At 53.3% G+C, this 14,237-nt stretch overlaps 1 protein-coding gene across 2 annotated transcripts; it reads left to right on the top strand.

The window, feature by feature from the left end:
* The first annotated feature begins 1,138 nt into the window (after positions 1–1,138).
* Positions 1,139–14,237, top strand: PLD2 (phospholipase D2). 2 transcript variants are annotated; one of them, XM_052657651.1, is made up of 25 exons: positions 1,139–1,195; positions 1,738–1,847; positions 1,934–2,064; positions 2,167–2,309; positions 2,746–2,851; positions 2,943–3,008; positions 3,129–3,187; positions 3,349–3,441; positions 3,541–3,693; positions 4,684–4,833; positions 7,673–7,756; positions 7,898–7,976; positions 8,750–8,860; positions 9,042–9,212; positions 9,581–9,707; positions 9,912–10,030; positions 10,118–10,231; positions 10,384–10,488; positions 10,705–10,793; positions 10,913–11,026; positions 11,209–11,258; positions 11,533–11,667; positions 11,895–12,048; positions 13,137–13,251; positions 13,505–14,237. In XM_052657651.1, the coding sequence occupies exons 2-25, from the start codon at positions 1,739–1,741 to the stop codon at positions 13,727–13,729; spliced, it is 2,802 nt and encodes a 933-aa protein (XP_052513611.1). In that variant the 5' UTR covers positions 1,139–1,195; position 1,738; the 3' UTR covers positions 13,730–14,237. The 2 variants fall into 2 exon arrangements, with proteins under 2 accessions (XP_052513611.1, XP_052513609.1); XM_052657649.1 differs by having other exon boundaries at positions 11,176–11,258.

The raw sequence follows: 14,237 nt of genomic DNA, 5'->3' as shown, positions 1-14,237 counted from the left end.
AACTCTCTTGCTTTTTCCATGATCCAGCGGATGTTGGCAATTTGATCTCTGGTTCCTCTGCCTTTTCCAAAACCAGCTTGAATATCTGGAAGTTCACGTATTGCTTAAGCCTGGCTTGGAGAATTTTAAGCATCACTTTACTAGTGTGTGAGATGAGTGCAATTGTGCGGTAGTTTGAGCATTCTTTGGCACTGCCTATCTTTGGGATTGGAATGAAAACTGTCCTTTTCCAGTCCTGTGGCCGCTGCTGAGTTTTCCAAATTTGCTGGCATATTGAGTGCAGCACTTTCACAGCATCATCTTTGAGGATGTGAAACAGCTCAACTGGAATTCCATCACCTCCACTAGCTTTGTTTGTAGTGATGCTTCCTATAGGAGCTTTATTCACAATAGACAAAAGCTAGAAACAACCCAAAATGCCATCAAGAAATGTCCATCAACCCATTCTTCCATCTAGAAGAGATAAAGGAATCTGCTTTGAAAAAAATGAAATATTTTGTCTTTTAGAATCTGAAATTTTTCCTGTTTGCCCCTAGACTGCTAGATTTAGAAGAGCAGTTCGTGTTAGTCTTGTTCATTACTGTAGGCTTGGAGTCTGGCGACGGGCAAGGACGCAATAAACAGTGAATGAATGAAAGAAAGCAAGGTTGCGCACGTTAATGAATTTGTGGGCACCACCCCTCCGGCCTTTTATCATTCCTTTCTTCTACAAACGCCGGCTAAGCCGGCCCGATGTGGTTCGCAGCCCGCCCTAGAAATGAGTACTGCCAGGTCCCGGCCCCGGAGGCGCGTCCCGCCAGGAGCGGCCGGAGAGGACCCTGGGTGCTGGCGCCCGAGTGGAGGAAGGTCGCTGAACGCCCACAGGGCACAGTCCGGGCCCGCGCGGACCGACGGCGCGGGACAGACGGACAGCCAGGCGGACGGCGCCGCACGGATGCGAGAAGCGGGCGGCGCGGTCCAGTAGAGCTGAGGGCGGCCCCGCGTCCCGACTGCGCGCAGGACGCCGGGGCGGGCCGAGGGCGGCGGAGGCGGGACAGGACAGACGAGAATCACGCGGAGATGAGGCCGGGGGCCCGTCACGCCCCCGAGGGCAGGCCCTGAGCGCCCGCTCCGCCCTGGCTCTTTGGGGTGTGGACTCCAGCTCCGGCTCTGCTCCGCTCGCGAAGCCGCGCCGCCGCCCGCTCGGGCTGTCCCGGTGAGGGGGCCGGGAAGGGGGCGCCACGGAGATCCCGGGCCCAGGAGATCTGGCGGGGACAGGAATGCGCTTGGGCTGCGGGGCCTCCTGACTCAGCCGCATGCTCAGATTTCGGGGTTTCTTTCCTGGGCGGGGAACGCTTAACTTCCTCATTCCTGCCTGGACCCCTTCTTCCAGCTGGCTTGGCCTGGCTGGAGACCCGGCGGCTCCGGACCCCTTGCAACCCTCCCGGGGCCCCTTCCTCTGCCCCGCTTCGGGGCCCATCCGGGCCTGGCCGGTTGTTCCTTGGCATCCTGATTAAGGGACAGGAGGCGGGGCTCGGACGTTTTGGATGAAGGATCAGAGATAGGGGATGGAGATTAGAGGCGAATTGGCAGGGCAGTGCGGACCGATGGATTCTAATCAAAGAGAGATTAAGAGTCAGCGGGAGCCGGGTGGGGGAAAGCGGGGGACCTGGGGAGACCGAGGACCGTGGGGGTAGAATGGGGGGGACAGAGTTCTGCAGAGCGGATCACCCTTCTGAGGCCTCTCGATATTCCCAGGATGGCGGCAACCCCCCAGAGCCTTTTCCCCTCTGGGGATGACCTGGACTCCAGCCAGTTACAGATGGAGCCCGATGAGGTGGACACCCTGAAGGAGGGAGAGGACCCAGGTACACAGGGAGGACGGTCTCTGGGAGAGGAGGAGGAGGGCTGAGACCTCCTGGAGTCCACATTCTTCCACTTTCTTTCCCACCAGCCGACCGGATGCACCCCTTTCTGGCCATCTACCACCTCCAGCCTCTGAAAACGCACCCCTTGCTGTTTGCCCCTGGGGTCCCCGTCATAGCTCAGGTGGTGGGCACTGAAAGATACACCAGTGGATCCAAGGTGGCTGGGCTGGCCCCAAGGGAGTGGGGATGGGGAGGGCTGGCCAGAGTGAGGGGCTGCCTTCCCACCAGGGAACATCCATTCAGTTCCTCCCTCCCACAGGTGGGCACCTGCACTCTGTATTCTGTGCGCCTGACTCACGGTGACTTCACCTGGACAACCAAGAAGAAGTTCCGTCATTTCCAGGAGCTGCATCGGGACCTCCTGAGACATAAAGTCTTCATGAGTCTGCTCCCTCTGGCTCGGTGAGGGGGCTACGGCTGCCTCCTGTGTAGGACAGATGCCCCTCACCTCGAGGCAGCCGGGGGTGTCTGCCCCAGCCCCCATCGCTGCTTTCTGCCTGTCTCATCCCCAGGCCACAGCTGACCCTACCCCAGCTACTTTCCTCCCCCAACTCTGGCCACTGGGCTCCCTCTACCTCCTCTGACCCCAGTTACCAGGAAACCTTCCCTGTTCAGCTCTGCCTGTCCGTGGTTCTGGGCCAGTATCTCAGCTGGGCTGGATGCCCAAAGTGCCCTTGGCAGCCTCCCACCTTTTTCTGTCTCCATCCTCAGGGTAGGGGGCATTCCTGCTGCTACCCTCTAGGTCTCCTCGCCTCTTCTAAGTCCCCGCCTCCAGTGCTTCAGGATCCCAGGGACTGAGCCTCCAGCTCCTATTGACCCTCCCTCATCCCTTCCACAGTTTTGCTGTTGCTTCATCTCCAGCCCCCGAGGGAGACAGCAGAGAGATACCCTCTCTACCCCGAGCAGGTCCTGAGGGCTCCTCCAGACGTACCTCTAGCAAGCAGGTAGGACCAGACACCAGGTCCTCTGGGAAGGTGTTTGGGTGCAAATGGCTCTGGTCCCATCCGTCTTTCTGTCTCCATCCCTTCACTTCAGAAATACCTGGAGAATTATCTCAACCGCCTCCTGACCATGTCTTTCTATCGCAACTACCATGCCATGGTAAGGTCAGGGGCTGGCGCCGGGTCCCTTGAGATAAATCAGGGGGCAGAGGACCAGGGTTGGTAGGATTTGAGGGACTGACAACGAGTCTCTCCTCTGAGCCTTTTTCTTCCTCTGCAGACAGAGTTCCTGGAAGTCAGTCAGCTGTCCTTTATCCCAGACCTTGGATGCAAAGGATTGTGAGTGTCTGACACTTTTCACCCACCGTCTGCCAATGTCTGAATCTCTCCCTCCCCGAGAATAGGGAAAGCAGGGCAGGGTGGGCTGGGAGTCTGATTTTATCCCCACAGGTTTGAACCCTGGATCCCTCTCCAGCACCTCTTCCTGGTTTTCCCCACAGGGAGGGGGTGATCCGGAAGCGCTCAGGTGGCCACCGTGTTCCTGGCCTCACCTGCTGCGGCCGAGACCAAGTTTGTTATCGCTGGTCTAAGCGGTGAGGGCTGAGCAGAGAGTCTGGACAGTGGGTGGGGGCGAGGAAGGAGATCCGAGGGTCGGGGGGCATGAAGGAATGGCTGGAGCCCTTCCCCTCCAGGTGGCTGGTGGTGAAGGACTCCTTCCTGCTGTACATGTGCCTCGAGACTGGTGCCATCTCCTTTGTTCAGCTCTTCGACCCTGGCTTCGAGGTGCAGGTGGGGAAAAGGAGTACAGAGGCACGGTACGGGGTCCGGGTCGACACCTCTCACAGGTAAGGCCTCCCTGGTATGGACAGCACCTAGTGAGTGAAGAGCCAGCCTGGGGCCCTAAGGGGAGATGCGTGGAAGAGACCACGGAAGAGAGGGTGCTCCCACTCCACCCTTCTGGAGATGGCCATGATTTGGAACCAGGGAACGTTCTAGCCAGAAACTTGGGGCTGCTCCTAGAGGCTGGCCCAGAGCTTTCTCTAGGGTTGAGGGGGAGTGGGAACAAACAACAGATTCCCTTGCTTGCTCACTCCCTTGGGGAGAGGGAGGAACGAAGCTGCTTCCTTATGTGGGATGAGGGTAGGGATGTGTCCAGAAGTCAGGCCGGGGGGATGGGTTAGATGTTTTGCCCCTCCTTTAGGTGGTGTTGTGTACAGGGGGCATGTACTATACCCTGCTTTTGCTCCGGGCTTTGGGCAGTTGGGATTTTGGTCTGTTTGTATCTTTTGTCCAAAATTTGCGCAACTGCTCATGCACACAGTTATTTTTAGTCCCATGTAGTTTCTTTGTGTTTTGTTGCTCCAAGAGAGGTGGGTCCAGGTGCAAGCATTGCAACAAAGGGTCCCAGGTCCCAGGCCTGTCTCAGAAGGGCTTTTGGTGCAAAGAAAGGGCAGTCCGTCCATTCACTTATTTATTCAATAAACTTGAGGGACTTCCCTGGTGATCCAGTGGTTAAGACTTCATGCTTCCACTGCAAGGGGCACACGTGTGATCCCTGGTCAGGGAACTAAGACTCCACATGCCATGCTGCATAGCTCACCCTTTCCCCCCCACCCCCCCCCCAAAAAAACAGACAACGACCTTGAGCGGCTGGCACAATACTAAGTGCCAAACACCCAACTGTGAATAAGACAAATGTATGCCCTGTCCCTGTGAAATCAAGTATGGACTGAGGAAGGAGGTGGGGAAGAGCAGACAGCTAAAGGAAGAGGGTTTCTGGGCCAAGCCAGAGGTATGGAGGGCGAGGATGGTGGTCCATCTTTGTTCTTTCCCAGGTCCTTGATTCTCAAGTGCAGCAGCTACCGGCAGGCACGGTGGTGGGCCCAGGAGATCACCGAGCTGGCCCAGGGCCCAGGCAGAGACTTCATTCAGCTGCACCGGCACGACAGCTATGCTCCTCCTCGGCCTGGGACCCTGGCCCGGTGGTGAGACACTGATGTCCTTTTTGAAATTGTCAGTGGTCTTTCAACCTCCTTGGTGTTCTCTGAGTCCTGATCTTCTCTCTCCTCTGACCCCTTCTGACCTCAGTAACCTACCCCTTTGACTTTTCCAGTTGCCCCCACCCCCTGACCTTTGATCATTCTGATTCCTCTGATTACCCTCTGATCTTTCTGAACCCCAAATTAGGTGATCTCTGACCCTAACCTCTCTGACTGACCTCCTGTGACCTTTCTAACCCCCTTTCACCCCACTGACCCTCTGTGTTCTCAGGGATCTCAAATCTCTCTGATTCATTCGGTCTATTTAATAAACATTTTCTAAGCACCCATTATGTGCCAGGTCCATGGCAGGGATAAGACACAGTAGGTGATTCAATCATGAAACAGTGGGAATTTGCCATACTGGCCATAGACACAGAGTACCAAGCTCAGACAAGAGGCATCTGCTCTAGTGCAGGAGGTCTGGACTGGCTTCCAGAAGGCAGTAACTCTGAGGTTCATGTTAGCAAGATAAGATGGAGAAGGGTGGTCCCTGCAGAGAAGCTAGAAATAGTCTGGCGTGTTAGGGATTCACGAAGGCTGATTTGTTCCAGTTTGAGGAGCAGAAGCCGGAAAAGAGTCTGGAGCAGGGGACTTCCCTGGAGGACTAGAGATTAAGACTCAGCGCTTCCAGTGCAAGGGTGTGGGTTCAATCCCTGGTCAGGGAAATAAGATCTTGCCTGCCATGTGCAGTGCAGCCAAAAAAAAAAATGTCTGGTGGTCTCAGGGCCTGATCAGTGCCTCTCCTGCTAGCTAAGGAGGTTAACTTTTATCATAAGCAGAGAGGAGTCATGGAAACAATTTTTCCCCCCCTTGGTGTTAGTGTTGAGAATTTTGTGGGTTTTTTTAATTTTTATTGGAGTTGATTTAAATGTGTTGGTTTCAGAAGTACAACAAAGAGAACCAGTTATACATATGTCCACTCTTTCTTAGATTGTTTTCCCATATAGGTCATTACAGAGTATTGAGTAGAGCTCTCTGTGCTCTATACTAGGTCCTTATTAATTATCTATTTTATATATACTACTGCTAAGATGCTTCATAGTAGTATATATATTTCAGTCCTGATCTTCCAGTTTATCCCTACTTCCCCCATTACCCCCTGGTAACCATAAGTTTGTTTCCTATATCTGTAACTATTTCCGCTTTGTAGATAAGTTCATTTGTACCCTTTTGAAATTCATTTTTTTAACAAAAGAACTGATTGTGCCAGTTAGTATGAGCCAGGAACTGTTCTGAGTGTTTCATGCTTTGTTGTTGTTGTTGTTTAGTTGCTAAGTCATGTCTAACTCTTGTGCCATGCCATGGACTGTAGCCCACCAGGCTCCTCTGTCCATGGGATATCCTAGGCAAGAATACTGGAGTGGGTTGCCATTTTCTTCTCCAGGGGATCTTCCCGACCCAGGATTAAACCTACGTCTCTTGCACTGGCAGGCAGATTCTTCCTGCTGAGCCACCAGGGAAGCTGCTTTATGTTTATGAACTTACTCCGTGACACAGGTACAGTTGTTATCTCCATTTTCCAGATGAGAAAACTGAGTCAAGGAGAAGTCAAATAACTTGCCAAGGTCACACACCTTGTAAACAATAGATTCAAATGCAGGCAGTCTGGGTCAAGACCCTGCTCTTCACCATCAAACAGAACAGTTATTAAAAGTCTAACAGGGGCTTCCCTGGTGGTCCAATGGCAAGACTCCCTGTTCTCAATGCAGGGGGCCTGGGTTCAATCCCTGCGAGGGAACTAGACCCCACATGCTGCAACAAAGAGCCTACATGTCACAACTAAGACCCTCTGCACCCAAATATATAAACAAAATATTTTAAAAGTAAATAAAAGTCTTAACAATGCAGAACTTGCACAAGCCTTTACCTACTCTCCATACCTTAGTTCTTCCCTACTCCCTCTCCCACAAATCCCATTTCTCTCCCCAAAAGTAATCCTGGTGTAGTTTGATATTTATCTTCCTAAGTCTTCTCCTGCATATGTTCATGCACTTGTGCATATATGTTACTTTTTGTTTTAATATAAATAAGATCATGCACCCTCTCCTTTGTTTTTTTTCCCACTTAATACATGTGTTAGAGATTAGGCATTTACATTATTTCCCACTTTCAGTCTTATAAACAATATTGCAATGAACACAGTGTTTGCCTAAGCATTTAATAAGATGTCTTCCTAGATACAGAATTACTAAGTGCATTTAATGGTATTAGGGAGTATGTACATTTAATATTCTGTTAGATACTGCCAAGTTGTCCTCTAAAAAGGCTATAAAGCCAATTTATATTCTCACAGTCTATGGGAATACTCACTTCCCCCATTCTGATACTGAGCGTTACCTGTGATTTTAATTTTTGCCAGAGTGGATTTAAAAAGTGTCATTTTATTTTAATATCAATTTCCTTGTTTAGCGATGATATTGAACATCTTTTCATATGACTGGCCATTTTCTCCCTGTGAGCTATCCGTTCTTATTCTTTGTTCAATTGGCTTATATGTCTTTTTGTTACTGATTTGTTGGAACTCTTTATATGTGATGTATTAATCCTCCCAGTCTTTAGTCATTTTCTTTAGTTTATTGTGTCTTTTGTAACTTTTATTTTTATTTAGTTCATACTGGCAAGTTTATTCCACTTTGAAATATCTGCTACTATCTGACTCTGTGATCACTCTTGGTCTTTGACCTTGCTATCACCTCTGACCCATGACTGTCCTTCGATCTTCACTCTCCAGAGCTTTCTGGCTTCTGACTTCCCTGATCTCCTTGGCTTGGCCTCCCCCCAGGTTTGTGAATGGGGCAGGTTACTTTGCTGCTGTGGCAGATGCCATCCTGCGAGCTCAAGAAGAGATTTTCATCACAGACTGGTGGTAAGTGGGAGAAGAACCTGAGCAAGAAAGTGTGGGTTAGTACCTGCAACAGATCAGCTTATGGGTCAGAAAAGGAGTGGAAGGGGAGGAGTGGCTGTTGTTGGGAGCTTAGCTTACCCTCACTGCTGCCCTGAATCCCAGGTTGAGTCCTGAGATTTACCTGAAGCGTCCAGCCCATTCAGATGACTGGAGACTGGACGTTATGCTCAAGAAGAAGGCGGTGAGGAGAATGGTCTGGCTGGAGGGGAGGTATGGTCAAGGGGTGGCTTGTGGGTGGAGATTGGTTGGAAGAGACTATAGCATGGCAGGGGGTAGGGGGGGGGAGGTAAGGAATCTAAAACTTGAGGTGGAGGAAATGTACTCATCCTGGTTCAGTCTCACAGAAATCACCTCTTCCACTTCCCTGGGGAGAACTCCCTTAGAGAAGAAGACCAACCTCCCTGTTCTTGCCCTTCCTCTCCTTGATGTAGACTTTCCTCCCAATACCCTATACACTCAATTATGTTATGGGGGATGGACATATCTGTCTCTCTCATTGGGTGGATGAATACCACTAGCTGCAGTACAAGGCACAGTGTCTGCTATGTTGGGAGCATCCATCAACATCTGTGGAGGAGAGATACGTGGATGATGGAGAGTGTGTGGGTGAGGGGATGGATAGATGATGGAAAGAGAGATAGATAGAAGGCTATGAGGTTGGGAAGGTAGATCCAAGGAGAGTGGTAAATAGATAGATGAGTGACAGATGGTAGATAAGGGGATGAGTAAATTGTTGGGAAGATGGATGGCTAGATAATGCTAGGTAGGTGGGTAGATGTGTGGATGGATGAGTGAGTGAGCAGATAGATGATATTCAATCTAAGTTTGCTGTAAGCATCAAAACAGGGTGTCAGTGGCATAGCATTGAGGATCTCTGGGTGGAGAGGAGGAACATACAGGAACCCTGAGGGTGGGAAAGGGTCATTAGGATCTGATTCCCTCACTGACCACCAGGAGGAGGGTGTCCGAGTGTCTGTACTGCTGTTCAAGGAAGTGGAGTTGGCCTTGGCCATCAACAGTGGCTACAGCAAGAGGGTACTGATGCTGCTGCACCCCAACATAAAGGTGACTCAGGCCCCAGAGACCCCTCCCTTCTGGCCCTCCTCACTACACATCCCCCCCACCAACCCTCCCTGTCCTTGAACGTCTCATCTTTCCATCTTCCTGTTCTCCGCCTCCTCCAAACGCTGCCTCTGGCTTCTCCCACCTACGCCCACACTCATGAACTCCCCCATACCTGCTCCAGGTGATGCGCCACCCAGACCAGGTGACACTGTGGGCCCATCATGAGAAGCTCCTGGTGGTAGACCAAGTAGTGGCCTTCCTGGGTGGGCTGGACCTCGCCTATGGCCGCTGGGATGACCTGCACTACAGACTGACTGATCTGGGGGATTCCTCTGAGTCAGCTGCCCCCCAGGTAATCCCCCAAGGCCTTCTGGAGCACCCCCCCCCCAACTCAACTAATGTAAATCCATACCCCTTCCCAGCTGCAGACTTCCTCTCCAGTCATAGCCCTCATTCAAAGTTCCTAGGCCTTTCTGGGACCCCAACAACCTGCTTTGAATATACTGACTCAGTTGCCTCCCCATGACCTCTACCCATTTCTCTAGGGATTTCAAATGCATCTGAAGGGGAGGGCCGGGGAATCAAACTCTCTCTGTTTCATTCTTCCTCTGTGTGTCTCTCTGTCTTCCCGTCTTCCAGTGCTCCTTTCTTCTCTTTGGCCTGGTTCTGTGTGACCCATGACCTCTCCTTGCCCCTGGCTTGGGTGTGTTCCCCCTACAGCCTCCCACCTCATGCTCAGACCTTCCAGCTACCCCCGACCTCACTCACAACCAACTCTTCTGGCTGGGCAAGGACTACAGCAATCTGATCACTAAGGACTGGGTGCAGCTGGATCGGCCTTTTGATGGTAGGGGGTCCACCTACTTCAAAGTCCCTGAGAGCTGGGAGCCGGGGCAGAGGGCGGGCCTGGGTCTGAGGATGGGATGAACCGGGTCAAGGGTAATGCCACCTCTTCTCCGGTCAGCACCTCCCCCTCCCTGACCCACGTGTTCCCAAGGGACCGTCCCTGACCTCTTCCCTGACTCTCCTGGGACATTCTCCCTCCCCCCAGATTTCATTGACAGGGAGACTATGCCACGGATGCCATGGCGGGACATTGGGGTGGCGGTCCACGGCTCACCCGCCCGGGACCTTGCCCGGCACTTCATCCAGCGCTGGAATTTCACCAAGGTGCTTGATCCCTCCGAGCCTGGAGGGTGGGCGGGAGCCAGGGGCAGCTAGTCATCTCCTGCTGATTCTGCCACCCCTCCGCCTTAGACTACCAAGGCCAAGTACAAGATACCCATGTACCCCTACCTGCTGCCCAAATCCACCAGCACCGCAAACCAGCTCCCTTTCACGCTTTCCGGAGGGCAGTGCGCCACTGTGCAGGTGAGGCTCGGAATTCAGCCGGCGCTCTCCCCGCTCCCTTCAGCACAACCTCCCTTCAGCACTCTCCCTGACGGAGAGCGCCCTCCCGCCCCCGCCCCCGAACCCCTCTTCTCCTGGACTCAGGAGGCACATCCTATCCGTCGTTCCCGCAGGTCTTGCGGTCAGTGGACCGCTGGTCAGCGGGCACCCTGGAGAACTCCATTCTCAATGCTTATCTGCACACCATCAGAGAGAGCCGGCACTTCCTCTACATTGAGGTCTGTCGGAGTGAGGGTGGAGCAGAGAAACTTAGGATATCCTGTCAGTGGGCTCAGTCGTTTAGGGCTGGCATAGCTGGACCTGGAGAACTTGGTGAAGCCTGGACCCAGGGCCGGGAGCCTGGGGATGGGGATGGCGACATGGAGCTGAGGGCAGGAACTGCTGACGGGGGCGGGGGCCGGACTGCTGACGTCTGTCATTGGTCCCTGCTCCAGAATCAGTTCTTCATTAGCTGCTCAGATGGGCGGACGGTGCTGAACAAGGTGGGCGATGAGATTGTGGACAGAATCCTGAAGGCCCACAAGTAAGGCGGACCAGCTTGGAACCTGGGGGTTATGGGCGTGTTTTAAGACTAACCAGAGGGATGAGGGGAGGGGTGAGGCTTGGGAGACGGATCACACCTCTGACTCCGCCCCTCTCCAGACAGGGGCAGTGCTTCCGAGTCTACGTGCTTTTGCCCCTGCTCCCTGGGTTCGAGGGTGACATCTCCACAGGTGGTGGTAACTCCATCCAGGCCATTCTGCACTTCACTTACAGGTGACCACCGCCTCGCCCTTCCCACCCCAACCCCTGCCAGACTCTGCCCCTCCATGGCCCCATCCTGATCCCTTCTTGCTGGACTGTTGAGGTCCACCTCTTTGCTGACATCCCCCTCCCCCACCCCACCCCAACCCCCGTCGGTCCAGTCTCCGCCTTCCTCACCCATTCTTTTCGCTCAGGACGCTGTGTCGTGGGGAATATTCAATTTTACATCGTCTCAAAGCAGCCAGTGAGTTCTGGGGGCTGGGGGTTCAAGCCCTGGACCCCTGGGGAGGGAGAGATTGAGGGACTGGAGCCCCAGGGATGGAGGGACAGAGGTTGTCATGCCTGCATGCTTCTGTGGTTACTGCCGGAGCCCATGGTGGCCTATTAGTGCAGAGGTAAGTGTATAGACCAGGCTATATAGGGCTTCTGCAGTGAGGTGGTAGATGGACCAGGACTCCGTCTGCAATGGAGGGCACCTCTCACCTCACTCCCTCCCCCCCCCCATCTCTTGCTCACAGTGGGGACAGAGTGGCAGAACTATATTTCCATCTGTGGGCTACGCACACACGGAGAACTAGGCGGGCACCCAGTCTCGGAGCTCATCTATATCCACAGCAAGATGCTTATTGCAGATGACCGGACAGTCATCATTGGTCAGTGCTGGGTCCCCAGCAACGAGTGGAGGGTGCGGAGAGGTGGAGCAGGGCCCAGCCAGGGGCAATGGGATGGGACTGGGTGATGGAGATCACAGCTGACGTCCAGTTGGGGATGGAGGCCAAAGAAGTCGTGTTGCCCACAGGCTGGTGCTTGGGTAGAGGTGATGGGGTGGGGTGGGGTTCCCTGGGCTCAGGAAGATATAGTGTGTCCTGCATCCACCCAGGCTCAGCAAACATCAATGACCGGAGCTTGCTGGGGAAGCGGGACAGTGAGCTGGCCGTGCTGATCGAGGACACAGAAATGGAGCCATCCCTCATGAACGGTGTGGAGTATCAGGCAGGCAGGTTTGCCTTGAGTCTGCGGAAGCACTGCTTCAGGTAGAGCCAGGTGGGATGCTCAAATGTGGGGGGAGGTGGAAAGGGGGAGGGTTTGCTCTTTAAACAGGTGCGAGGATTGTCTAGAGGTAGTACTGGATGACTAGTACTTGTGCTATGCTAAATCACTCAGGTGTGTCTGACTTTTTGCAACCCTATGGACTGTAGCCCACCAGGCGCCTCCGTCTATGGGATTCTCTAGGCAAGAATACTGGAGTGGGTTGCCATGCCTTCCTCCAGGGGATCTTCCTGAACCACGGATCAAACCTGCTTCTCCTAAGTCTCCTGCATTGGCAGGCGGGTTCTTTACCACTGGCGCCACCTGGAAAGCCACTTACTAGTACTTACTTAGTACTTGTGCATCCGTCGCTCGGGCGTATCCTACTTTTTCGACCCCATGGACTGTAGCCCACCAGGCTCCTCTGTCCAAGGGATTCTCCAGGCAAGAGTACTGGAGAGGATTGCCATTTCCTTCTCCAGGGGATCTTCCTGACCCAGGGATTGAACCCACATTTCCTGCATTGTGGGTGGATTAGTAGTTGCTTGTGTTCTTAGTTACTTCAGTACTTAGAGGCAGACTAGTCCAGTTTAGGGTACCTGCAAAGCAGGGATACCAAAAAAAAAAAAAAGAAAAAGAGAGACAGGGAAACAAATACTTCAAAAATAATCTGGTATTTTTTTTTAAAGCATTAAAGTAGTCACCAAAGTAGACAAATTAAAGCTCTGTTGGACTTGTTTACACTGATTTGATGTTTAGCAAAAGTGTCAGTTGCTGACTCGTGTCCAGCTTTTTGCAATTCCATGGACTGTAAGCCCACCAGGCTCCTCTGTCCATGGAATTCTCCAGGCAAGAATACTGGAGTGGGTAGCCATTTCTTTCTCCAGGGGATCTTCCCAACCCAGGGGTTGAACCTGGGTCTCCCACATTGCAGGCAGAATTTTTACTGCCTGAGCCATCTGGGAAGCCCCGATTTTACTTTTTAACCGTGCATCTATTTTCAATTACCTGGATAGGTGCACCGTAACTTTTCTGATATTTAGGCCCTTGAAGGATCTTACTCTAGCCCCACTGGGACCCCTTTCTCCTGCAGCGTGATTCTAGGGGCTGCTGCTCGGCCACATCTGGATCTCCGGGACCCTGTCTGTGATGCCTTCTTCCAGTTGTGGCAAGAAACAGCTGAGAGCAACGCCAATATCTATGAGCAGGTGGGTGGGGGTGGGGAGAGTGCTGGCCCAGGGAAGCTGAGGGATTATCCTGTCCAGGGTGAGATGGAGAGGAGCCACTTCACACAGCCATTCTCATAAGGAGATGAGGGTCTGGGGACATCATGGGATTCAGGGTCAGTGTAGGGGGATATGTGTAGGGTGTGGGGAGTGGGGTCATGTAGCCCAGTTGGGCTTGGACTCTTGGCAGAGTCTCCTGAAGCCTTATTGGCTTCCATGCATCTCCCACCCACAGATTTTCCGATGCCTTCCATCCAATGCTACACGCTCCCTGCGGGCACTTCGGGAGTATGTAGTCGTGGAGCCCCTGGCCACGGTCAGCCCTCCCTTGGCCCGGTCTGAACTCACCCAGGTCCAGGGCCACCTCGTCCACTTCCCCCTCAAGTTCCTGGAGGATGAGTATTTGCTGCCCTCCCTGGGTAGCAAGGAGGGTGTGATGCCCCTAGAAGTGTGGACATAGCTGCAGCTCCTCCGGCCTGGAAGAGGTCACCAGCCTCTGGGCTACACTGCCTCTGGTTCTCTGCCCCCTAACCCTCAGGACCAGGGCAATGCCTTTGAGACCTGGGGGAGGCAGGCATCCCTGGAGGGGACTAGAGAAGTCACAAAGGACGTTTTTTGGGAAACAACCAAAGAAGACACTCCCAACCCCAGTTGGGGAGATGGAAGAGGGTCCCAGAGAGCTTCCTCCTTCTCGCTGTCCAGTTCAAACCACTACTACAAAGGAGAAGCAAGATTCCTGCCAGGATGCCTGGGATCAGCCTCCTACTCCAAGAGGACCAGACTTGGCCCTGGGCCTTCTCATCTCTCCCTTGTCTTCCTGCTGGGGAACCCCCTCCCTGCCCCAAGGCCTCTCCCAGCTCATTACTGCCAAAGCAGAGGGAAGGATGGAGCCACTGCTGGCTTCAGTGCCCATGGTGGGGAGGGGTGGGAGGGGGGATGCACACTAACCCCCTCCACCAGCTGCTGAC

The sequence above is a fragment of the Budorcas taxicolor genome, chromosome 19 (assembly GCF_023091745.1).
Source record: "Budorcas taxicolor isolate Tak-1 chromosome 19, Takin1.1, whole genome shotgun sequence".
Taxonomy (NCBI): domain Eukaryota; kingdom Metazoa; phylum Chordata; class Mammalia; order Artiodactyla; family Bovidae; genus Budorcas; species Budorcas taxicolor.
Note: the sequence above shows the minus strand (reverse complement) of the source record. Positions and strands in the feature narration are given on the sequence as shown.

Excerpts from the sequence above, each read along its gene's own strand:
- PLD2 (XM_052657649.1), top strand. The coding sequence starts at position 1,739 with ATGGCGGCAACCCCCCAGAGCCTTTTCCCCTCTGGGGATGACCTGGAC. Across the intron at positions 1,848-1,933 it reads GAAGGAGGGAGAGGACCCAG|CCGACCGGATGCACCCCTTT; the intron begins GTACACAGGGAG and ends CTTTCCCACCAG. Across the intron at positions 10,794-10,912 it reads AGAATCCTGAAGGCCCACAA|ACAGGGGCAGTGCTTCCGAG; the intron begins GTAAGGCGGACC and ends GCCCCTCTCCAG.